The following is a 25,801-nucleotide window of genomic DNA, read 5'->3' on the forward strand; positions in this document are numbered from 1 at the left end:
ATTTTAACCATAATTGGTTAATTTTGCTGGCACGGGGGTGAGATGTATGTGTCGAGTTCAGCATCATTTCATGCTCATCACGACGCGCAGGTCGCCTACGGAAGTCAAATCAAAAGACCTGCATATGACGATCCGAACCAGTCCTCGGACACTACCGGCGCTGAAAACCGTACGCCATTTCATTCCATTTCAGTTAAACATATGTTCCCATTTCTCGTGATATATTTAAGTTTTCAACTTTATACGTTATTGAGCTGTTTCAGGGTTGTAAATAGTTCTTTGGATGAAGCCATTATCATGTGAGTAATTATGCGGTTTTAATTTTCTAGATCCAACGGAAGAACCGAGTGGAATTAATACAATACGCTGTACCTTGCTGATGATCTCACTGCCAAGTGCAGGTAAGTTGTGAGAATGAAACCTTATACTTAACAAATGTACCATATGGATAACTGCATATAATTTTTTTTCTCTTCGTTTGCAAGTAAATGAGAAGTTCACACATGTGAAGTACGTTATATATTCTTTTTCTATTTGAACAGAATCATACGTGCAATTTTCATTTGGTTACCTGTAATTTCCAATGAGAAATATATCGTATAAATTTCTTAAATTTACTACATGTTTGTCTACGACAAAATTGTTAAAGAATATATTTTACCTGTTTTCTGAACTATTTACGAATTGTTAATAATATCAGTGCATAAATTCAGACTAAAACTCTTTTAACTGGAAGTGGAAGTGATAATTGGGAAGGTGTGGAATACATTAGAAAGTAGGTTTTGGCGAGAACCCGATGCTCTAGGATTTAGCAGCTAGGGAGGGGACTAGATGAAGTTCAGCGCTCGAGGAACGTAAGCATTATTCCTCTTTAGGTAGGTGAAGGCATCCTGACGTGGTTTATTATCCAGCTAATCGGCGGCAGCGATATAAGAAGAGCAGAAGATGAAAATGAGCAACACACCTGTACAAGAGCATAAAGGAAAATAATCTTATTAGTATGGTCCTTACAAACAAATACTTGTAACTCAAGGTATAATAAACCTTCAAAACTGAATTACCTAACAAACTTTGATTTCAAACCTACCGTTAAATGCTGTAATCGTGTTATCGTATTTATCTGTTAGAGGCAGTATTTAAGAAACGTACTCACATTACTGTAGATGTTTTATTCTTTTTCTGTTAGTGGTTTAACGTCGAACTAACATACTGAAGGTTTTTGGCGAGGCAAGGATGGGGAAGAGCTAGAATTGGGAAGGTAGTGTCTGTGGCCTTACCCAAAGTGGAGCCTGGTGTGGAAATAGGATACCACGGAAGAACATCTTAGAGGCTGCCGACGCTGGAATTTAAGCTTACAGCTAAGCGACCCTAACCACGCTGCCAACTTGCTCTGCCATCGCTATAGTTTTATATAAATTGAGGGATATAGGTTAATATTTAAAATGCAAGCGTCTTAAAGTCAGATATCAGGAATATAATATAAGAGGTTAAGCTAGTGAATAGTAGATATCGGATTTATATGTCGTATAAATCACCAGTATAAGCATGCAACTATGCTGCATAAAAAGTGGTGAAATATGCACTTAAGTACGTACTTATTTTCATGCTATTAAACACTTTAATGAAATTCAAACGTAAGATTCCTTTACTAGACTCACGCGATTCATCCACACCAATACATATAATGATGATCATGAAAAAAGAACTGAACTAAAAACAAAAAATCCCTCTACTTCCAGCTGCGGCTGTTTCACTAGTAAAAGAAATCCGTGCATAGTTTTTGAGACGTATCAATCTATCAATATTCACTGTTACAACATATGAACACGTTTCCTAGATAACACCCAGTGTGTTGATCAATGCATATGATAAATCATAATGAGTAAGGCTATAAGAAAACCGTATAAGAAACACAAATGTGAAGAAACGCACTCAAATACACGTTCCTCTTGCACTTTAAACTGCACACCCTACTTTTCCTGTCCATAATTTATTTTGCAGCACACTACAACACCCTTCTCCAAGTTTTCCTGTATAAATCTGTAGCGTTTGTCTGTTAAAATTAGCTTCAGTGCGGAGAATGATCTCTGCATCCACGGATGTGACAGATCAATACTTGAATTCTGAGCGCACGCTGTGTTCTTGTCTTGATTTTTCTTACCACAGCTTTGGTGTTGATTCAGAGCAAGCCGACTCACGCCACAAAAGTTCACGGCATTAATTATTTTATATTTTCTTGAAGACTGCCTGTAATACATGTTAAAATATGCATGATAAAGTCGAAAACATGCACAGTAAATCCGAAATTTGAAATGTATGCACTAAGCTCAAATATATACAAATATGCATATACAGGTGAAGCGAAATTCGCGCACTCGGGCGTCGCAGCGCGACTCCTCACTTGCCAGCAATAAAAACTGTCTCTCACGAAAGTTTGTCGTGGATATAGTTTTGTGTTAGCATGCAGGAGGTCGAGGGTTCGATCCTTGGTTAAGGCGAACTTTTTTATTTGCTAATTTCCATCGGACATTACATACGGTAATACAGTAAGACACCGTTTTTAGGTCACATGTATCCTACATTTACAAAATTTAGTAACGCTGAACACGTTATAACGCATCTAGTAGATGAAGTGGTGCGAATAAATTCACACCCACGACGTGGAAAGGGCGTATTTCAAAGCTGACCAATGAAAACGAATGTTCGTGCATTACTAGGATCGTAGTATGTAAGTGCAAATGGTTTCTAGAGGACGCACTGGAATCGCTGTTGACGATTAAGATGCCAAATACCATACCACCTGAACTACATTTACGAAATAAAAAAAATACACCTCAAAACAGGATCGATACTCTCGATCTCCTGCATGCTAACCCAAAACTCTACCCACTGCACCAACTGTACAGCACGAGTAAAATGTGCTGACAGAGGTAGTTTCCCTACATGTGGTTACAGTGTTGCCAGATTACCACTCTTCAACATCCTTTTTCTCCTGGATATACTCGCAGGACGAACTTTTATGACAGACACTTTTTTATTGCTGGCATGTGAGGAGTCGCGCTGCGACGCCCGAGTGCGCGAATTTCGCTTCACCCTGTATATACACACATACCGGGCAAGTTGGCCGTGCGGTTATGAGCACGCAGCTGTGAGCTTGCATCCGGGAGATAGTGGTCTCGAATCCCACTGTCGGCAGCCCTGAAGATGATTTGCCGTTGTTTCCCATTTTCACACCAGGACGCGGCCGCTTCCTTCCACCTCCCAGCCCTTTCCTATCTCATCGTCGCCATAAAACCTATCTTTGTTGGTATCTGACATCTTAATCGTCAAGAGCGATTGCAGAAAACCCATTTGCACTTAGATACTACGATCCTAGAAATGGACGAACAATCGTTTTCATTGGTCAGCTTTGAAAGACTCCCTTTCCACGTCATGGGCGTGAATTAATTCGCTGTTGACGATTAAAATGCCAGATACATGTCACCTGGACTACATTTATGCAATAAAAAACATACGCCTCAACCCAGGATCGACCCCCTCGACCTCCTGCTTCCTAACCCAAAACTCTATCCGCTGCACCACCTGTGCAGAACGACTGCCACAAGCTGGCAGAGGTAGTTACTCTACATGTGGTTACACTGTTGCCAGATTGCCACTCTTCAACGTCCTTTTTCTGCCGGATACACTTGCAGGACGAACTTTTGTGACAGACATTTTTTGATTGCTGGCATGTGAGGAGTCGCACTGCGACGCCCGAGTGCGCAAATTTCGCTTCACCCTCTATATATATATGCACAATTCTGCCTGCTGTCATTTCATGATGGATACAGTACTTTTGCATCCATCTCTTGGCACAGGCCAGAGTAAAGAGTAGCTTCCACCCAAGTCCGAGTCAACATCCATGGCTGTGACAATATGGAAGCTCCTGGGGTATGGGTAGTGCTGAGTAATGACATTCGGAGCACGAATAGTGCATCTGGGTGTTATGGAAGGTGCTGCACATAGGGTCAGTCGTGCTGCAATAGTACTTTCTGACCCAGTGAGGAAAGCAATGGCAAACTACCTCACTCCTCATCTTGCCTAGTACGCCTCATTTTGGTGCTGCCATTGGTTTTTAGGGTTTCCTTATAAGCGCATAACCTTTGGTGGTGGTATTTGAGGATCCAACCAGCCTCTGGGCTGATGACCTAACAGACAGATGCACAATTAAACTTAATAATTCGTCCAATTTCTCGTTCAAACGCACTTCCTTGTCGCTTTTGAAGGTCTACATATCGGCAAACAAAATATGCATTTGCATACATATCCATAGTCTAGTGATTAGTACACTCATCTCACTCTGTGCTTTTTTTTTTTTTTTTTTGCTTTACGTCGCACCGACACAGATAGGTCTTATGGCGATGATGGGACAGGAAAGGCCTAGGAATGCGAAGGAAGCGGCCGTGGTCTTAATGAAGGTACAGCCCCAACATTTGCCTGGTGTGAAAATGGGAAACCATGGAAAACCATCTTCAGGGCTGCCGACATTGGGATTTGAACCCATTATCTTCCGGATGTGAGCTCACATCTCACTCTTAATAATGTATCTGGTGTTACAGACACATACTCCATAGTCAGTCTCGATCGAGTAAGCAGTGTGAGTGGATGTGCTGAGTGAGTGCTGAAGTATGGGGATAGCGCTAGAGCTTTATCGAGTGAGGGTTGGAAGTTGGCAGTGAAGGAGAAAGAAGAAATCCGAATAGAGTATGAGGATGATGGGTGAGAAGAGATGGAAGATTACAGGGCTGCTGGTGACGGTTGTGTTGGTAGCGCTGCTTATGAAGGTGGAGAAGAGGTAAACCCAGGGCCAGGCCCAATTGAAGAGATTGAGGCGTTAAAGGGCGTGGTGAAGGAGGCGTGTCAGATGGACCAATTAAAGAAAATGATAAGAGATCATACTCCACAGTAAAATTGTGTCGTCCACCTCGTGCGCTGTAGGAGAGAGGACATTACAGCAGTGGTAAGATATCAAGGAAAAATCAAGACAAGAACACAGCGTGCGGCACCGAATTCAAGTATTGTCCTGTCACATCCGTGGATGTACTAAAGAAGTATTAAAATTTACCTATGATAACGACATTTGAAATAAAATACAAAAGTTGAAAACTAGAAAACGGCTGGAATGGATAACATTTCTGGGGATATGTTTCTTTTTTTTTTTTTTTTTTTTTTTGTGCAAGTTGCTTTACGTTGCACCGACAAAGGTACTTTTTTTCTATTTACTTTAGGAATTGGAAGGAAGCGGCCGTGGCCTTAATTAAGGTACAGCCCCGGCATTTGCCTGGTGTGAAAATGGGAACCCACGGAAAACCATCTTCAGGGCTGCCGACAGTAGGGCTCGAACCCACTATCTCCCGAATACTGGATACTGGCCACACTTAAGCGACTGCAGCTATCGAGCTCGGTATTCTGGGGATATACTAAAGACAAGGGGTTTGGATATATTACCATATCTGAAGAACTTATTTGATTATTGTTTGCATGAAGGAGCTATACCAAATGAATGGAAAGCTGCTATCGTAGCCCCTGTGTATAAAGAAAAGGGTGATAGACATGAAGCTGAAATATATATTTTTTGCTATTTGCTTTACGTCGCACTGACACATATAGATCTTATGACGACGATGTGACAGGAAAGGCCTAGGAATGGGAAGGAAGCGGTCGTGGCCTTAAGTAAGGTGCAGCCCCAGCATTTGCCTGGTGTGAAAATGGGAAACCACGGAAAACCATATTCAGGACTGCCGACAGTGGGATTCGAACCCACTATCTCCCAGATGCGAGCTCACAGCAGCGCTCCCCTAACCGCACGGCCTACTCGCTCCGTAAGCTGAAAATTACGGACCAGTCAATTAGATGTGCAATTCATGTAAGCTTTGGGAAAGCATTCATTCTGATTATATTAGACATGTTTGCGAAATTAATAACTGGTTCGATAGACGGCAGTTCGGGTTAGGAAAGGTTATTCCACTGAAGCTCAACTTGTAGGATTCCAGCAAGATATAGCAGATATCTTGGATTCAGGAGGTCAAATGGATTGTATCGCGATTGACCTAAGGCATTTAATATGGTGCATCACGGAAGACTACTGGCAAAAATGAGCACAATTAGACTAGAGAAACGAATGACTGAATAGGTTTCTATGTTTGCAGAATACAGAACTCAGAAAATTAGAGTAGGCTAAGCATTATCTGAACCTGTAATTATTATGAGGGGAATTTATCAAGGCAGTATTATTGGACCTTTGTCTTCTTATATATAAACTATAATTAAAGAAGTGGAATCATAGATAAGGCTTTTGCAAATGATGTTATTCTGCGTAGAGTAATAAATAAGCTATAAGATTGTGAGCAACTGCAAAATAACCTCGATAATGATGTGAGATGGACAGTACGCAATGGTATAATGATAAACGGGTTAAAAGTCTGGTTGTGAGTTTCACAAATAGGAAAAGTGCTCTCAGTTTTAATTACTGCGTTGATGGGGTGAAAGTTCCTATGGGAATCATTGTAAATACCTAGGTGTTAATATAAGTAAAGATATTCATTAGAGTAATCACATAAGTGGAATTGTAAATAAAGGGTCCAGATCTCTGCACACGGTTATGAGGGTGTTTAGGGGTTGTAGTAAGGATGTAAAGGAGAGGGCATATAAGTCTCTGGTAAGACCCCAACTACGGTATGGTTCCAGTGTATGGGACCCTCACCAAGATTACTAGATTCAAGAACTGGAGGAAAACCAAAGAAAAGCAGCTCGATTTGTTCTGGGTGATTCCCGACCAGAGAGTAGAGTTAAAATTTTTTTGCAATGTTTGGGCTGGGAAGACTTGGGGCAAAGGAGAGTGGAGAGATGGCGTGGAATGACATTAGGACGCTAATACGTTTGAATGGCATCCTTGAAAATAGGAAAGATTTCAACATGAAGATAAAGTTGGAATTCAAGAGTACAAATTGGGGAAAATATTCGTTCATAGGGAAGGGAGTTAGGGATTGGAATAACTCACCAAGGGAGATGTTCATTAAATTTCCAATTTCTTTGAAATCATTTTGATAAGGGTCTAGGAAAACAACAGATATTGCATCTGCCACCTGGGCGACTGCCCTAAATGCAGATTAGTAGTGATCGATTGACAGGACCACCATTGTCTTGGACGAAACGGCTACATGCAGAAAAGTTAAGTCGGGGAATTTGCCGAATGTTTCAGGCGCTTCCGACTAACCGGGAACTCAATTTACTGAAACTCCGCATGAGGATTCTGTGTATTTCTCAGTGTACAAACAGCTCTAGCGCGTACACATTCAGTTTTGTCAAATGTATAGCAATGGTCACGTTATACGAACGACCAACTTCTGGGTAATTATACTGCTTATACCTGGAGAGTGTAATTGCAGTGAACGACGAGCAGCTATGATTTATGCACAGTAATATCCGGACTGTAATGTAGTCTGGAATGTAGAGAAGAGGCAACACCAGCATGTGACAACTCGTCCAATGAGGGGTTGGCAAAGGGATCTGGAGGAAGTGAATAACACTCCCTCTACCCCACAATAAATAATCGCATTTCCTTAGACATATATTTATTGACAATTAAACAATGAAACAAAGTCTTAGAGCAATGATAACGCTGACTTACAAGGGCTGATGTTTACTCTTTCCAGTGCAGCTTTTCATGCTGATTTCAAATCCGAAAGCCGTTTTGCTCTATCACGCTAGGTTTTGAAAATGTTATCAAAGCTTTATTTTTCATGAACAGTATCCATCGAGAATTGTTTTGATTGTTTTTCGTTATTTTTTATAACCCGAACATTCTCATTTGCTTGTTTTTATTGTCAGTGGCGGTGGACGTTATGGCGTCCAGAGGCTGCACATTCACCAAATCTCTTTCGGTACGTGTGAAGCTCTGTAACAGACAAATCCAACATGTGCCATGTGGTGCATTTGCACTAATTTTAGCTAAAGCGATGTTCATTATTACTCCATGTAACAATCAGTGCTGTAGTGAAACTTTGTCTATGAGCTCTTTTCCTTGATACAATGTTTAACATATGTAAATGGTTGTTGTCCTATATCTCAAGAACGGTGGGCGAGAGACAAATTGTTTTCATATTTTGAGTCTTTTTGTTAATCAGTGTTATTGTACAGTGAAATCATATTGCAGGCTTTATTCTCTGATCCCGTAGTATTTTATACCGACTACAGCAATACAGGCTGAGATAAGAATGACAGTATCATTGAAAAACAGACAGCGATTACGTTGACATTTCAGTTCCCCTTGTGGGGTAGTTTGTAGCTGTTGCCTGTGAACCTTCATACACCCAATCATCACGTGTTGCAAAGTCAGAAACACTGTATTCATTATCTCCGAAGACAGGTCATCAAAGACCTTTAGGACGGCTGTGTCAAGGTCATCAATTGCGTCTGGACGGTCCTGATATTCCAGACTGAGTGGCATTAAAAAAGCCGATACCAAGAACAGTCATATCTGAGCTGTTTGGAGGCTGACACTGCAGGTGAATGTTGAGGCCGGTCACACTAGCAGCAGCTACAAATTTTAAGGGGTTTTGAATTATTCTACTGATTATAGATGGGTTTTGATTATGGCTATGAGGGTCATTTGGACTTTATAGCAGGCAGCACATTTCTAATCAGCGTGTATCTGTATTAATGTTGGCTAGCAGATTGCAAAGGTTTCGTAATAAGTGTACCCTTTGCTGCTCTGTTTTACTGTCCCGTGGTAAGTGAATGGAAAAATATCAGTTTTACCATTTAAGAGAAAGATTAAGAGTATCACGTAGTGGGCTTTAATGCTTGTAGACAGATCGGTTACCGTCTTTGCGCTCAAGTAAGTGAGCAGTGTACATTGTTAACATGATAGCAACAGGACCACATTTTGGGTTGTGAGGAAAGGAGTGCCAGTCCAACTGATGAACCCAAATGGCATTGTACACTCTCTCTCTCTCACACACACACACACACACACACACACACACACACACACACCAACTAACAACCCAAAAGCTAGATTTGTTGCTGTTTTTTCCTCGTTCTGAGGCCGCGGAAGCATTATTAGCAGTGTATATTGTGTTAATACAAATATACCAGTTATGAATTTATAACAGTTAACTCGTCACTCATTAAAGCCAAAATACCAGAAATGTTCTGATTACCACATCAGTGCCATACGATAATATATCGTAGGTAGAAGCTAAGTTATAATTGAATTTCCCTTTCTATCCACCTCGAATGCAAAAAATCCTCTCTTATTCTCCATATATGCATGGTCTTGTGAAATTCACTTTTAAAGTTCGTCACTTAGTTGACTCACGTTACATATTGTATGAAGAATAGATTCTCTTGTATAATGAGTTCTATTGAAGTCTGTATTGCAGTGTGTATTGTTTTTTATGGAACTAGGATTGAGAAACATTCTCCTAGTGTTTAAATTAGAGACTAGGTGTGCCTACAGTACAATCGTGAGGATTAAAACATTTGAGAATTTCTTGAAAATGAGACCTTACTTTTGGAAGAATTTACTTTCTGATTTAATCATCGAATAGTTCTTCCACTAAAACCGAAACGTATCTCTAATGCGGTATCGACTTTTGATTCATAGCAGCACAAGCATTTATATCTGGATTAACATTTTTATAGGAGCCTTTAAATGAAAGAACGTTCCGCTAATTGAGTGTAGTTTTATGTTGCGTTATTGCTGTCCTAGATAAAACTTTCAGAGAATAAAGTCACATGCTAAGTTGAACATGGAATACGGAGCCAACTACCGAGCGAGTTGGCCGTGCGCGTTGAGGCGCGCGGCTGTGAGCTTGCATCCGGGAGATAGTAGGTTCGAATCCCACTATCGGCAGCCCTGAAGATGGTTTTCCGTGGTTTCCCATTTTCACACCAGGCAAATGCTGGGGCTGTACCTTAATTAAGGCCACGGCCGCTTCCTTCCAACTCCTAGGCCTTTCCTATCCCATCGTCGCCATAAGACCTATCTGTGTCGGAGCGACGTAAAGCCCCTAGCAAAAAAAAAAAAAAAAGGAGCCAACTTCTGTCTCTGTTGGTCCTACATTACACTAAATATGAATCTAGCTTTCCTCATCAGTGAGAACATTGATAAACAAGCTTCTTGTCTACCCGCCACCATAAACTCAAGTAGGCTTGCGCACTGAAAACCAACGCCGAATGCCATGAGCATAGGTTACCCGCCGAACGTGAGACGGGCATATCTATACGTAAGGAGGGGGTAAAGGCCGATTCATACATCTCCGGAACGTGGCGGTGCTTTCCATTTCCGTATCCGTCCTTTCTGACATGATATTTTCACACCGAGCTCGATAGCTGCAGTCGCTTAAGTGCGGCCAGTATCCAGTATTCGGGAGGTAGTAGGTTCGAACCCCACTGTCGGCAGCCCTGAAAATGGTTTTCCGTGGTTTCCCATTTTCACACCAGGCAAATGCTGGGACTGTACCTTAATTAAGGCCACGGCCGCTTCCTTCCCACTCCTAGCCCTTTCCTGTCCCATCGTCGCCATAAGACCTATCTATGTCGGTGCGACGTATAAAAAATCTAGATATTTTCACAGCTGTTCTCACACTTCAGTTACGTGTGGGGAAACTCGGACCGAGCGAGCCGGCCGTGTGGTTCCGATCACGTAGCTGTGTGTTTGTATTCGGGAGATAGTGCGTTCGAATTCACCGTCGGCAGCCCTGAAGATGGTTTTCCGTAGTTTCCCATTTTCACACCAGGAAAATGCTGGAGTTGTACCTTAATTAACACCACGGCCACATTCTTCCAAATCCTATCCATTTTCCATCCTTACGTCGCCATAATCGTCGATGTGTTAATGCGGAAAAAAAGATAATAAATTCAAGGTAGTTAAGTGTTCCATGAGAAACTACCAGGGTTAGCTATAATCTTGGATGAAGAGGAGAAAGAAATGGAAAAAAAGTGGGTTCAACCTATATTAAAACGCACAAGATTAAAAGTAGAATTTGAAGCACTTGATAGATAACGAAATGAAATGTGCAGAAATATATACGGTGTGCTGTTGAAGAAAATGGAACTTAGTTGCAAAGAAGGACACTTTCTGGAGATCTGCAATTGTACCGAAGGAAGGTCTGGCAGTATACCTACTGTAGGTCTACTTAAGTTACATCGAAATAAAATAAAATAAAATAAAATAAAATAATTAACTTTCATGTTCATGATAAGATTTTATTAACATGAATGCACACAAGTCCTATAGTTTGTAAAAAGTGTAAACGTTAAATTTACGAGAAAAATTGAAAAACCCTGTGTTTGAAACAACATGGAAAATGATATTGAAATCATGAGTGTTGTTGGATACTGAAGTAGCTGTCATGTTAATGAACTGATTTTTACCAAATGCTGCCAAATGCACACAGATAACCACAGCAATCATAGAAAAGAGAGAAGCCGGAGGGCGGGAAAAGAGAAATCACGTCCGTGAAAACGAGTAAATATCATTGGCAAGCGAATACGTTCTTCCGACACAGATCATGGAGAAGCATTGAAGCTCACGGCGAGCGAGTTGGCCGTGCGGTTAGGATCGCCTAGCTATGAGTTCGTATTCGGGAGTTAGTGGGTTCGAATTCACCGTCGGTAGATGGTTTTCCGTGAAGGAAGTGTTAGAACTCATCACTTCGTTTATAAGGCAACGATATTTTATTTTGTCGGACGATACCGTCACGTCACGGACGGCATCTTCGCTCCCGGAAATATGTGAATCGATCTTAAGTCATCGTATTCTTGTTCAGACGCATGGTCATGTTTCCAATACCAAAAAAGTAGGCAATGTTCAGTAATATCAGTATCAAAATAAGGATCTAGTGATCAAGAAAACTGTGAAATTGTAGCCATATTTGGATCTATGTAGTTTTTAGCATTGTTCTTCACAGGTGAAAATAATAAATTCGAAGACAAAATCTTGTACTTGATCCAAACCACTTAGAGTGCAAGGTATCGCCCATGACCTTCATGGACTTACAAATTTAAATGAGTGTGCGTTCGGATAAAATCATATTCACTCATTTCCAGCGAACTTCAGAAACTGCTTGGTTATGTGACGTTATGTTCATGTGAATGGAGATCCGACATTAAAATTTGATATTACACAACGCACAGCATTGTACTATATTTATTACGATAATTCGTCGCTGTTTGGGAAAATGGTGAGGTGATATCTTCCAATGCTCCTCCTGTCAATTATTTTTCTTATTACTGGTCACGCCTCCCAGATACATATGGATATTTAGTCCATCAAAACAATATTCGTTGTGTTCGCTTTCCTATCCTTACGTGTAAAGGAAAATGAACCTTAACGTACCGCATTCTAGTAATGTATGTTTGCATGACTTATTTTCGCACTCCTATAGTGTAATGTAAGTTACTTAAGGTTCATTTTCCTTTACACGTTAGCACAGGAAACTGAACACGAAAATTGTTCTGATGGACTGCATATCCATATGTGGCTGAGAGGCGTGACCAGTTTTACAGAAAATAATGGATAGGAAGGGCATTGTGAGATAGGACCTTTTGCCCGAACAGCGATAAATTTTCCTTTTCGCTAAGATTGTTTTTAGGCATTAGCTTTAGCAACTCTCTATACAGTCAGAATGTATGAAGAGGTGAGAAATCATATGAAGTCTTGATAAAAGTAGTATACTTGTTTATCTATATTTCTATGAACCACTGTATGATAGAGCACAATTTGTCACTCTTGACTTCGAAGTTTGTGAAGTAAATAATGTCGACGTTGAGCTGAGAAGCTCAAATGGTAGAGTGGTAGCTTTCTGAGCCCGAGTTGGTGGGTTTGGCTCCGGCTCAGTCTGTTGGTATTCCATGTTGCTGAAATAGGCCAGGCTTGTGTTACGTAAAATAACTTCTGAGATGAAGTTCTGGCAACTTGGCTTCTCACAAAAGCTTGTAAGTAGTTATTGGGACGTGAAAAACAATATCATCATGATTTACTTCTTTTTACTCCACGTTAAGGAAGTCCTACGTGATAAAACTCCAAATACCCAACATTGTTTAAAGTCTATAAGAAAGTTACATTATTTATTTATTTATTTATTTATTTATTTATTTATTTATTTATTTATTTATTTATTTATTTATTTATTTCACATACGGTGAATTTCTCTACATTGTAATAGGTGTCAAAGTATCAAAACGTTGCTCTAAAAAGATATCTTAAAGAGTTAGTAAAATCTACCCTAACGTATCTAACATACACTATCTGAGTACACTCAAGTACCAATAAGCAGCGCCAGGATTCGGCCCTACGACCTTGAATACAAGAGTTGAATGTCCTATCAGTTACAACACACAAAGAGTTTCCTCTAAACCAGACCACAGCGCAAGTAGACAACGACGAGTGACGTCGTGAATCAATATATAAATCTATCTTTGAACAAAGATAAAGACTACCAGAACTAGATTTATATTTTCATAAGTAAGAATAGCTTTATTTTTATCAGGATGGACTGGATTCTGTTTTCTATATGAGAACATACACTTAACCGAGCAAGTGGCTATGCGATTTGGGTCACGCAGCTAACAGCTTGGATTCGGGAGATAGTGGGTTCGAACCGCACTTTCGGCAGCCCTGAAGATGGTTTCTCATTTTCAAACCAGGCAAATGCTGGGGCTGTACTTTAATTAAAGCCAGCCGAGCTCGATAGCTGCAGTCGCTTAAGTGCGGCCAGTATCCAGTATTCGGGAGATAGTAGGTTCGAACCCCACTGTCGGCAGCCCTGAAAATGGTTTTCCGTAGTTTCCCATTTTCACACCAGGCAAATGCTGGGGCTGTACCTTAATTAAGGCCACGGCCGCTTCCTTCCCACTCCTAGCCCTTTCCTGTCCCATCGTCGCCATAAGACCTATCTGTGTCGGTGCGACGTAAAGCAAATAGCATTAAAAAAATTAAAGCCACGGCCGCTTCCTTCCCACTCCTAGCGCTTTCCTACCCAATCATCACTGTCATAAGAACTATCTGTGTCGGTGCGACGTAAAGCAGATTGCAAAGGAAAAAAAGTACAATTTCATCTGTTAATTGCAATAACTACTAATACAGAACAGATCTAAACATAATGAAGTGAAACAGAGAAAAAGGAGAAATGCTTGAAAATGAACATAATTGCGTTTACGTGATAGAATGGGCCATTTATAACTCGGTATAGGAGATGAGATGGAAATTGATGAGAAAATAAACAAGTGAAATTCGCAGATGGATAACAGAGAAGTAGAGAACTTCTCAATGTTCCAGGAGTAATAGAGGAGGGTGCAGACGAGCGATCGATGTGCTGCACCTGAATTAATAATACCTCAGCTTAATGATATCTCACTCTAACCTGTTCACCATTATAAATATAATAGACCACGGGGTGTGTGTAGAAGATCATTTAATGATTATATGGATATCGGTAAAGAATAAACCTACCCCACCTATCAAATACCTTTAGGCTTCAAGTACAGATGTCAAGAGATATTTGAGTGTCGGAGTTTTACCCTGAAAGGGTTTCTTTAAGCCAGTAAACCCTACTAACAATGTAGGCAATCTCAAATATCGCTAAACAGCACCAGCATTCGGTTCTGCAACTTTCACTGCAGCAGATGAATTTCTTATCAATTACACCACTTTAAATATACCAGCCTCTTGCCACGTAAGATAATTCGCGGGTCAAAATTCTGCTACATCTACATCGTTCTCCAATACTTAACCATGAATCGCTTAAATGAAGGTAATGTGTTAATCTTAGGTGATTTCAAGTATGAAAAACAGTCATTATCCTAACTGAAAATTATACAATGTATGCTCCTGTTATTTCACACTAAGGAGGCTTATAAATGATAATAGGGAACCGCCTCCTGTAGTTCTAAAGTTTTCTCTTCCGCAAACGAATGCATATGATGAGGGCTGGTACCGATATATTCTAAATAAATGCTATTTATTTATTTATTTATTTGTTTTATTTATTTATTTATTTATTTATTTATTTATTTATTTATTTATTTATTTATTTATTTAGAAACCCGGTACAAGTTTCGTATGTGTATATATACTGGGTGGCCCGCCCAACCGTTATTATTTAGTTTTATGCAACCCAACCAACATTAAATTTCTCCTTATGGTCCATATTGCTCTGCAACATGACTGTGTGTCAGCAATGTAAATGATTCATGGAACTAGGAAAGGAAAAACGACTATTCACAATTCCACGCCTAATCCTCCAGACCATTGTACAAGCATGCGATTTATTGCTCTCTGAAATAATATGCAGGGTGGTCGGAAACAACGTGAACCGAGTATATGACCGTCAGAGAGTTGGTCATACTGATAGATAATTTGAAAAAATTACGTCGATATCTCGCGCCGTTGTCATTTTATCAGCTGCTGAAGTTAGCCAATCAGATCGCTTCCCGGGCGAATTCAAATGGGCTTTACGAGGCGGTGTTGATAAATCTGCACGTGGCTTTTTTGAGCTTGAGAGCTATGCCGAGAAGTGGGCATCAAATACTCACACAACGTGGGTTTCAGTCAGTGCCACTGTAGCGTCCTGCTATGGGTCGAGCCTATCGGCAGGGAGGTCCTTGTCCAAGTTCCTCCCCTGGAGAAGTTTATATCTTCCATTGGCGCTCCCAAGCCACTTGTAGATTTAGCAACACTGCCTTGCAAATCCCTTCTGAAGTCGCCCACGAAGCGATCTGATTGGCTAACTTCAGCAGCTGATAAAATCACAACGGCTCGACATATCTAATTGCATTTCCCCAAGTATTTGTCAGTATGACCAACCCTCTAAAGCTCATATATTTTTTCACGTTGTTTCCGACCACCCTGTATATACCCGTAATACGATCGAATTAATAGACTTTGTCACGTGATGTATGGTGGTAGTCTTAAACGAACGCCATAAACCATGATTGGAAACTTTGGCACGTATAGTAACTTTCAAAGTGGAAGGGCCATAGTTTAGTAGTACACTTCTAGCGGCTATCATGTATGTTGTCTTTGTGGATATGTCGGTGATGTGCAGGTCGCCCGTGGTATCTGAATATCGGTAGTGTAGTCGTTCGAATCGAACCTTATGCAATTATTCTCTTTTGAACGACAAATCATGCCCCGTCGTAACGAGCACACAATATTTATCCGCATCTACCAGGTCACACCACAGCACTTATTCATTCACTCGCGATGTATTCCAGAGACGAATGTTGATATGTTGCTAATGTATTGAAAAACAACGCATGGCGTATTCCAGTCGCAACTCCTGTAATCACGAGTTGTTTTCTGACAGAAGACTATTGACTACCAGTCCAGTACCTTCCGAAACCTTGAATGGCGGTTACGGTCAACTGGGCATTTATTCCATCTGAAGAGGTAGTTTTGGACGCCTCAAATTAGTTCATGGACAGTTTCACGACAGAACAACATCTTCTGGTCGTTTGTTACGGGAATGTTGCATATCAATACATCCTCCCGTACCATCTGCAGTTACACCAGCAGCTCCGTGGACATGATTTCGATGCTCGAGTAGCATTTTTTCAATGGGCATTACGCAACGTGAACAATGATGCAGCCTATTTTTTCCAAGAGTCCTATTTTCATCTGAATCATGATTTCACAAGAATGTCACTGCGAATCAGCACAATATGCACAGTTGAAGCGCGGAGAATCCCCAATGGGTAAGAGTGGACGCATTTCAAGTACAGTGGGAAATAAATGCCTGGTATTGGATCTTGGAAGGCTACCTTCAACTGCCATCTCGCGGCAGAAAGCTACCTTCATTTTCTTCAAAACGAACTCCCGCACTTGCTGGATAACGTACCACTGCTCGCCGATTATAAATCTATTTTCAACAGGACGGGACCCCACCTCACGGATCACTACTGTCGACCTAAATGTTGTGTGTACACGAGTTTAGATGTTATTTATGAAAAGAATACCATACTTTTCCTAGTTCCGCTTCACGTTGCGTCTTGTAGGTTTCGAATTTATAATTTATATTTTAATATTCTTTATTTTAGGTGGAACACAAAAATTGCCAGTTTTTAAAATGTGTTTCAACCATACGTCAATTTTAAGACAACCGGGCGAGTTGGCCGTGCGGTTAGAGTCGCGCAGCTGTGAGCTTGCATCCGGGAGATAGTGGGTTCGAATCCACTGTCGGCAGGCCTGAAGATGGGTTTCCGTGGTTTCCCATTTTCACACCAGACAAATACTGGGTTTGTATCTTAATTAAGGCCACGGCCGCTTCCTCCCCACTCCTAGGCCTCCCCTATCCCATCGTCGCCTTAAGACCTATCTGTGTCGGTGCGACGTAAAGCACATAACAATTTTAAAATATTGATTCTCAGAAACCCTTTACCTGATCGAATCCAAATTCTAACACAAAATATATTTCGATATTTTATATACTGTTTATAAATTTCGCAATTGTTTGTTTCCAAGAAAAATGGTTATCAGTTTTGTTAGGTAACTATTTTTCGGCTCGTGGTGGTTGGAAAACTGCGTTCTTGGTCGCATTATGATCGCACTGTATCGGTTATGCCGCATGAATATGAAGTACGAAAATGTAGTCGGGCTCCATGGCTAAGTGGTTAGCGTGCTGTCCTTCGGTCACAGGGGTGCCGGGTTCGATTCCCGGTAGGGTCAGGTATTTTAAACCATAATTGTTTAATTCCCCTGGCACGGGGAATGGGTGTGTGTCTCGTCTTCATCATCATTTCATCCTCATCACGACGCGCAGGTCGCCTACGAGAGTCAAATCAAAAGACATGCTCCAGGCTTATCCGGAGGCCACACGTTATTTCATACGAAAATGAAATCACTTTGGTTTATTTTTATATTTGTATTTGCATTGGGTAGAATGATATGGTTACTGCTATAGCCGCGCCATGCCCCGTCACGCGAACGTAAAATGAAACGGGGAAAGTGATGGTGTTATTGCATTTTCTGTAAGTCCATTTGTTATTTCATAAACAGCCTCCAAACTCGAGAACGCATAATATTTTGGTCGACAGCAGTCGTCCGGAACCATCTTCATGCTTCATACCCTAAAAATAGAGAGGAAGGGGAGCACCCGTTCCCTGGCCCGCCAGATCACACAATCTAACGCCACTTAACTTCTTCCTGATGAGTGTATGCACAGGAGCCTGAAAATCCTGGTAACATTCGGCAACAGACCACTGAGGCTTGTCAAGCTGTTACACCTCACATGTTGCAATGAGCAAAAATGCCTTTACAACGTCGTGCTGAAATCTGTATCATCAAAGGTGGTCAACATTTCGAGCACATGCCTCATTGAACGTGCAGGGACCTCGGATGGAATTTTGACATTCTATTTCTTAAATGACGACAAGCTCATCCGGTCTCAAACCCCCGGCTAAGTCCTAAACGGAGTCTGGTTTCTCCGTCAGCACTACATAAAACTGGGATAGGGAGATACTGTGTACAGACGATTGTTCAAAGAGATTGCTCTGAGTTTTTATTGTTCAATTCAGTCGCCACTAGAAGCGCAATAATTTACATACTTCCTCCGTTTATATAACAGTTCTCCTTGTCAATCATTCATTTCTTTCTGTTTGGCAGATTGAGACAGCAGCGAACCTCCTAATGTAATGGTTGATTTTTATGGCTAATTTTAGTGGTGCATTCGCTTAATCCATGTCTGTGTGCTCGCAGGAAAAATTCTTCTACTCTGGCTTAGATCTGTGGCATTTGATGGTGTTTAAATACAACTAAATCATGTTGTTGGCTTTCAGAGCGTAAGAGAAACCTGAAGGGAAAAAAATTCTACACCCCAGCGTTTCTTAAAATAAGTGTAGCATACAATGGGCCGTTAAAGAAACAAAATTCATTATTATTATTATTATTATTATTATTATTATTATTATTATTATTATTATTATTATTATTATTATTAAAGTGAAATAGCGTATGGCTTTTAGTACCGGGAGTGTCCGAGGACATGTTCGGCTCGCCAAGTGCAGGTCTTTTGATTTGACGCCCGTAGGTGTCCTGCGCGTCGTGTTGAAGATGAAATGATGATGAAGACCACACATACACCCAACCCTCGTGCCAGCGAAATTAACCAATGATGGTTAAAATTCCCGACACTACTGGGAATCGAACCCGGGACCCCTGTGGCCAATGGCCAGCACGCTAACCATTTAACCATGAAGCCAGATATTCTTGTTGTTATTATTATTATTATTATTATTATTATTATTATTATTATTATTATTATTATTATTATTAACAATAATATCATTACATTCCTCTGACTGCTGACTCCTGGCCGCCTCCCTTGGTGCAGTATTGGGTGTAATGTGGTGCTCAAAGCACATCCCATTCGAGTGAATTGTTTAATTGTTTAACTGCTAAATTGTTTATGATATAGCTCCCCAATAGTGTCCTTACCCCTTCTCGTACTTTCTAGTAATCCACGAGAGATGTGTCTGAGCATCAGCCAGCTCCTCCAACAACTAGGCCAGTGGGGTAGTCTTAAAAGAGAGGCAGTACAAATGAAAATGCCTATGGCTTGCCAAGTTATGTTCCACAATGTGCCATCTGCTTCACTTGTCCCAACAGTGTAATGACGTGTAGCTAAAAGTGGCCTTGTTCATGCACTCTGCTACACAGATCTTTAGTACCTACTCTTGCAACTTGTAAACGGCGTTACTCCTTTGTTCACAAGAGCTTCTTGCACGCAACAACTTCATTAAATGACCTTAACTTCGATTTCTCCTAATAACGCATTACACCACTGTAAACAGTTGCTTCCCTATGAACACTCGACCTTGTGACAGTCACGAGATATCTTCGTAAAACAGAAATAATTTCCCTTACCTTGGACAAAATAAACGTGTATTGACTGAGCATTGAATCCGTGCATCGTTTCAAAATGGAATGGAGCATATCAAGGCAGAAATTCTGCTGCATTCATTCGTGCTGTTCACATAATATTATATCTAGGTAGATATTGCAACGGTATTTTATAACTACCAGTATAATTCACAATGCCCATTAACACTTTGCTCTCGTATGTCGGATGGGTTCTTTTCAAAAATAGCGCGCGTTAAAGGCATCATTTAAGATTTGATCATTTCTTGGACTGTATCATGTATGTAAAGTACCAGTTCACAGTCTGTTGAATGAATGTTTTTCAATCAAGATGTGGAGCCACTGGACGGAGATCCACTCTTCATCTAGGCGCACAATCAGAATATTACAAAGAACTGTGCTAAGTGCGGTAACAGAGAGAACAAAAAATGGCGAAGAGAAACCCACTTCTTCACAACCTTTGCAATGAAACTAAGTCTTATGGAGATGTTTGCCTCAAGACGTGCTACACAGGAGGTATAAGTAAACAACAAAAGCATACCTATAAATTCTCCTTTTCCAGATTTACATTATCAAGTAAAGGACTTCATTCCATTTTTTGGTTGGTTTTAGCTCATATTTTCTCAGAAAAATAAATGCGAGTAGAGTTGTGTAAGCAGGCAAACTTATTCGAGTGCTAAGGGTTAAATAATGTGTGCCGGGCTGAGTGGCTCAGACGGTTGAGGCGCTGGCCTTCTCACCCCAACTTCGTAAGTTCGATCCTGGCTCAGTCCGTCGGTATGTGAAGGTACTCCAATACATCGGCCTCGTGTCGGTATATTTACTGGCACGTGAAAGAACTCCTGCGAGACAGAATTCCGGCACCTCTGCATCACCGAAAACCGTTCAAAGTACAGTAGTTAGTGGGACGTAAAAACAGTAACATTAATTATTAAATACTGTATCTGTATCTTCATTCACGAGGTTTTGCATTCACATCGCTATCTAAATTTTTTTAATGCTATTTGCTTTACGTCGCCCCGACACAGATAGGTCTTATGGCGACGATGGGACAGGAAAGGCCTAGGAATGGGAAGGAATCGGCCGTGACCTTAATTAAGGTACAGCCCCAGCATTTGCCTAGTGTGAAAATGGGAAACCACGGGAAAACAATTTTCAGGGCTGCCAACAGTGGGATTCGAACCCACTTTCACCCGGATGCAAGCTCATAGCTGCGCGCTCCTAAGCGCACGGCCAACTCGCCCGGTATCTAACAACTAAAATTAAAATTGGATTTCTACTTGCATGTATTCAAAGATATTCATTTGAGGCAGTGGGTCTGATTAGTACCGGCGAGAGTATCTTCAAAGAAATTGTTTTAATAATTGCTGAATTTGGAAGTAATATTCAAATACAGGGTGACCAAACGTGTGTTAACATTTGACGAGGCAATACGTCACGGAATATTGGAGGTAGAGAGGTAATAATTGACACACATGACTGGCATGACATGGGGTTTTCTTGACACGAAAATAAAGCACCCAAAATGACAAACAGATAGCGCTTCATATGATACACATGCAATAATTATTATAGCAATCGAGGTTTAGAAAATACGATGCTCTTTATAACTCATGCTCAGTATGTCGGCCGTCATTCATCAACAACACCTGTAGTCGAGGGTCAATGTTGTGAACAACACTGTACAGCATATCCGTAGGTATGGTGAGAAATTGCCGTCTGATGTTGTCTTTTAGCATTCCTAATGAGGTCGGACGATCGGGATGGACTTGCGACTTCTGGTAACCTCACAACCAATAATCATACGGATTGAGATCTGGAGATCGGGGAGGCTAAGCATGGCATGCCGTGATTGCAGGCACATCTGACGCCCTCTCTCACGACAGTTCCTTTTGTACCGTACACGGGTCTCATGCGGCGTCACTGACGTGCTGCTATCCAGCGCCATCTCTTGGTCTGTTTGTGTACTCGTTATTGGTGTCAATAAGCCTCCATGTCATGTCAAGCATGTGTGGCAATTCGTACCTGACGTGTTGCTGTCCAGCTGTCATTTTGTGTACTTTATTTTGGTGTGAATAAAACCCCATGGCATGCCAATCATGTGTGTTAATTCTTACCCCTCTATCTCCAGTATTCCGTGAAGTAGTGCCCCGTCTATTTAGCGACCATTTGGGTCACCCTGTATTATATGTTTCTACGAAAGAAGTACTTTTTTTAAATTTCACCACTCTTTTCACTGCCGACCGAGACATCTAGCACAGTAATCTAGTATCTTAGATTCCAATCAACCAGAACATCTTGGAGTGTGTCGTGCATTAGGGTGTTCATTCAAGTTAGCTGAAACGTCATTCACTCTGCGTAACACGCTTAACTCCATTGTGGCTGTCTCAACATGGTAAAATACAGATCGTGTCATAAGAACACTGGCAAGGAAACAAAGAAAGAGCCTTCTATCTTCTGCTATTCACTTTAACTTCTTCCCTCTTCTCATTTTCCTTTCTTTTTCTGAAAAACATAGACTTTGACCTTGCCCGTCTGTGAACGTTTTGGCAGTCGACATTGAAATACTGGTTGGATTGGGGCCAACATGCCGCACGCAAGTTGTCTCATCTTCTTGGAGAGCAATGAACACAACTTAACAAATGAGATTCGTCGAGAAGAAACCTGTAAGCTGATTTGAAAGTGATTCGTTTAATATTGTAATAACACTGTTTAAAACTATTCAACTTAACAAATTTGTAAATAATACATCAGAGTTCAGCGATGTTGATAGTGACTTCTCGTCAAGACGAACACCATTCAAAACCTGTTCAAGACATGTAAGATTTTTAATTTAACTTTCGAATTCCTGTGGTTCAGATTCCACGCGGTACTATATGAGCCGGAATTTTGACAAAGTCAAATGCAGCAATCGAATATTGTATTAAACGTTTTGTAATTAATAATAATAATAATAATAATAATAATAATAATAATAATAATAATGGCTTTACGTCCCACTAAGTAATTTTTCGGTTTTCTGAGACGCCGAGGTGCCGAAATTTTGTCCCGCAGATGTTCTTTTTACCTGCCAGTATATCTACCGAAACGGGGCTGACGTATTTTAGACCTTCAAATACCACTGCACTGAGCCAGGATCGAACCTGCCAAATTGGGGTCATAAGGCCAGCGCCTCAACCGTCTGAGCCACCCAGTCTGGCAAACGTTTTATTGCTGGTACTGCATTTCAAAATAAAACTTGCAATTTGCTCTAGATTTACGTTTTCCATACCAACCCGGCACCGTTATTTATTGAATTGTTGTTGTCATCTCATTTTTGAGACTGAGGTCAGTGACAGACATGGATCGGTTTTTTACGGAAATACATTACGAATTAGTGAACGTAACATCAAAGTCATTAGTCAGTAAGAATCATCGTTAACACTTATAAATTTTAATGAGTTGGTCGTTCGCCGTGTGGTTAACGATTTCTACGTTACATGCAAAATTACAGGCCAATAGATTTTGAAGAGTATTAACACAGTCATGAAATTCTTCGCATTCTAGGATTCAGGTGGAAGGATACAAAGATTAACCGGAAAGTCCATAAGGGGTGTACTTGAAAAGAGCTGCACCACCTCGGGATGACGACACGAGTTTACCTTTTACCGGAAAGTAATCCAGGATTAAAGTAACATTAGGGTCAAACCGACACCTTACTTAAGAAGTGTACGAATGTACTGGAATGGGTGTCGTCCAATTGTCAGTATGGACAAGACTTACATCGATACTTTTCACACGGCACCGTCCAGATGGAATGACATTTCACTGCAAGGCTTGTTTAAACCTGTTTCGAAAGAAAATTGAGTTGTCGTACATGTTGGTGGGGAGGGCGTTTTTTCCGAATGTCTACGTAAGATGTAAATCTGGCCAGAAACCAGGGGATTATGGGCTTCACAAATTATGAAAAGTGGCTCAGCGAGAGACGAATTACTTATATACTACCTCATACTTATCTCCTTTAGATAGCGCTCCTTACAACAACAACGCTTGCCCACTTCCTACGCACCATTCTTCCTCTTCAGCGCATATGAGTGTCCTCGTCTTTTGCATGTCACTTCACGTGCTTGTACTCAATTGAAAACACTGAACTTGAAAATTTCCATGCATATTTCATCAGTTCAATTAGTCGATGTTTATTAGGTTACATTAATCCAAGGACATATCGGATGCCTACGTCAGTAGATTACACATTCACGTCCTATGCTCAAGATTGTGTAATCGAATCGTGATGTACGCGATTGGCATTTAAATGTTTTTAAATGTGATAATAACACTGTTTTCTTCACGAGAATGCCGCAGAACTCACCAAATCTTCACCATTAATACAAGAACACCACTACAAAAATTCACAGTCCCTACCACCATTACAGGCAAACCCACGGATGTACAGCAACAAAATACAAAATTCTTGTACTTGGCGCTTGGCGTCTGGTTTATTTCTCTTGCTCTGGAATTTGGCGGTTGTGCTACAGTTTTGACGGACCTTGGTCTGCCAAGTTAACGCTGCTCAGTCCGAAGGCCTGCAGATTACGAGATCACGTGTGGTTCTTCTTCTTAAGACGTCGTCTCCAAACGGAGGTAGACGATCCACACGGCCAGCTCTGATCTTGACTTTGCAGCCATGCCATGTGAATTCATTGGAATATCTCTCAGGATCTTTAATGCAGTGGTTTCCCGTTGCCTTCTGCATCCTAATGCCGTTGACCAAACTGGTTCCTCCGCCTTTGGGAACAATTTCTTGTCCGCAGGACAATAGAGTGCCCTTACCCATACCCGCTCATCCACTCTCAAAGAGACTGTTGGCACTTGATATAGGAGATCTCCTTATACCGGGAGATAATCGGTCCCTTCATTCATTAGCCGCTTGCATATAAAATATTATTTTTATATGCAGTCGTTGCCCCCTCTCTACCGCGGGGAGGTGAATGTCAGGATTTCACCGTCATTGAAACAGGGACCAAATGGCATTTCCTTGTTTCTCTGGTTCTTTAGAGAGGCACGTGTGGTTAGTGCGACGAATTCTCGCAACCGTCACTCTTGGCTTTCTAGACCGCGGCCGCTATCTCCCTGCCATATAAGTCCTCGTTTGTTCTCATATAAGCTGAGTGGACCTCGAATCAGTCCTCAGATCCAGATAAAAATACCTAACTCCCGGTAAGACGCAGGCTCGTCATCCCTAGATCGCGGGACCGACTGCATTAAATCCCACAGGACAATATTCTTAAAAATCTGTTGTAAATAAGGGGACTAACAATATATTTTTTTTTTGATTCGTTGTGCCCAGCTGTGGAGCGCGTTTGAACTTATTTTGCACAATGTTTCTTCTTCTTTTCTTCCCAATATCTCTTCATTTTTTCACTGTGTTCCTTTCTGCGTGTTTCTGTCCAGCCTGTATTTTTTCTTGTTGGTTTCTCTGCAAATTTATGTTTGTTTACTAAGCTTCTAAATTTCATTCTATCTTGAATGGTTTCATCCTCGATACCCATTTCTTGTAGATCTTCATGTATTTCTGCTAACCAATTGTTGCGGATTTTCAGGGTTAGAGCTAGGTTTAGAATTTTCTTTGTCAGCCTGTTGTTATCCATTCTGTGTAGGTGTCCGTAGAATTTTAGTCGTCTCTTTCTGATGGTATCTGTGATTTTTTCTGTGAATTGAAAAATTTCGTGTGGTTTCTTTTTCATCCAAATTCCATTTTCGAACTTTGGTCCTAGGATTTTTCTGAGAATTTTCCTCTCTTGTTTCTCAATGCTTTTCATTTGTGACCTGCCGCCAATGATCAGTGTTTCAGATGCATAAAGTGCCTCTGGTTTGATGACTGTATTGTAATGTCGTAATTTTGCATTTTTTGATATACAT

At 40.9% G+C, this 25,801-nt stretch overlaps 1 protein-coding gene across 1 annotated transcript in view; it reads left to right on the forward strand.

Moving 5' to 3' along the window:
* The first annotated feature begins 361 nt into the window (after positions 1–361).
* The window catches only part of LOC136863274 (uncharacterized), a 250,174-nt gene continuing 224,734 nt past the window's right edge, over positions 362–25,801 (forward strand). Inside the window, exon 1 of the mRNA XM_067139661.1 lies at positions 362–401. Within this exon, the coding sequence (XP_066995762.1) occupies positions 380–401 (22 nt within the window). The 5' untranslated portion in view covers positions 362–379. The remainder of the gene's footprint in view (positions 402–25,801) is intronic.

The sequence above is a fragment of the Anabrus simplex genome, chromosome 2, assembly GCF_040414725.1.
Source record: "Anabrus simplex isolate iqAnaSimp1 chromosome 2, ASM4041472v1, whole genome shotgun sequence".
Classification (NCBI taxonomy): domain Eukaryota; kingdom Metazoa; phylum Arthropoda; class Insecta; order Orthoptera; family Tettigoniidae; genus Anabrus; species Anabrus simplex.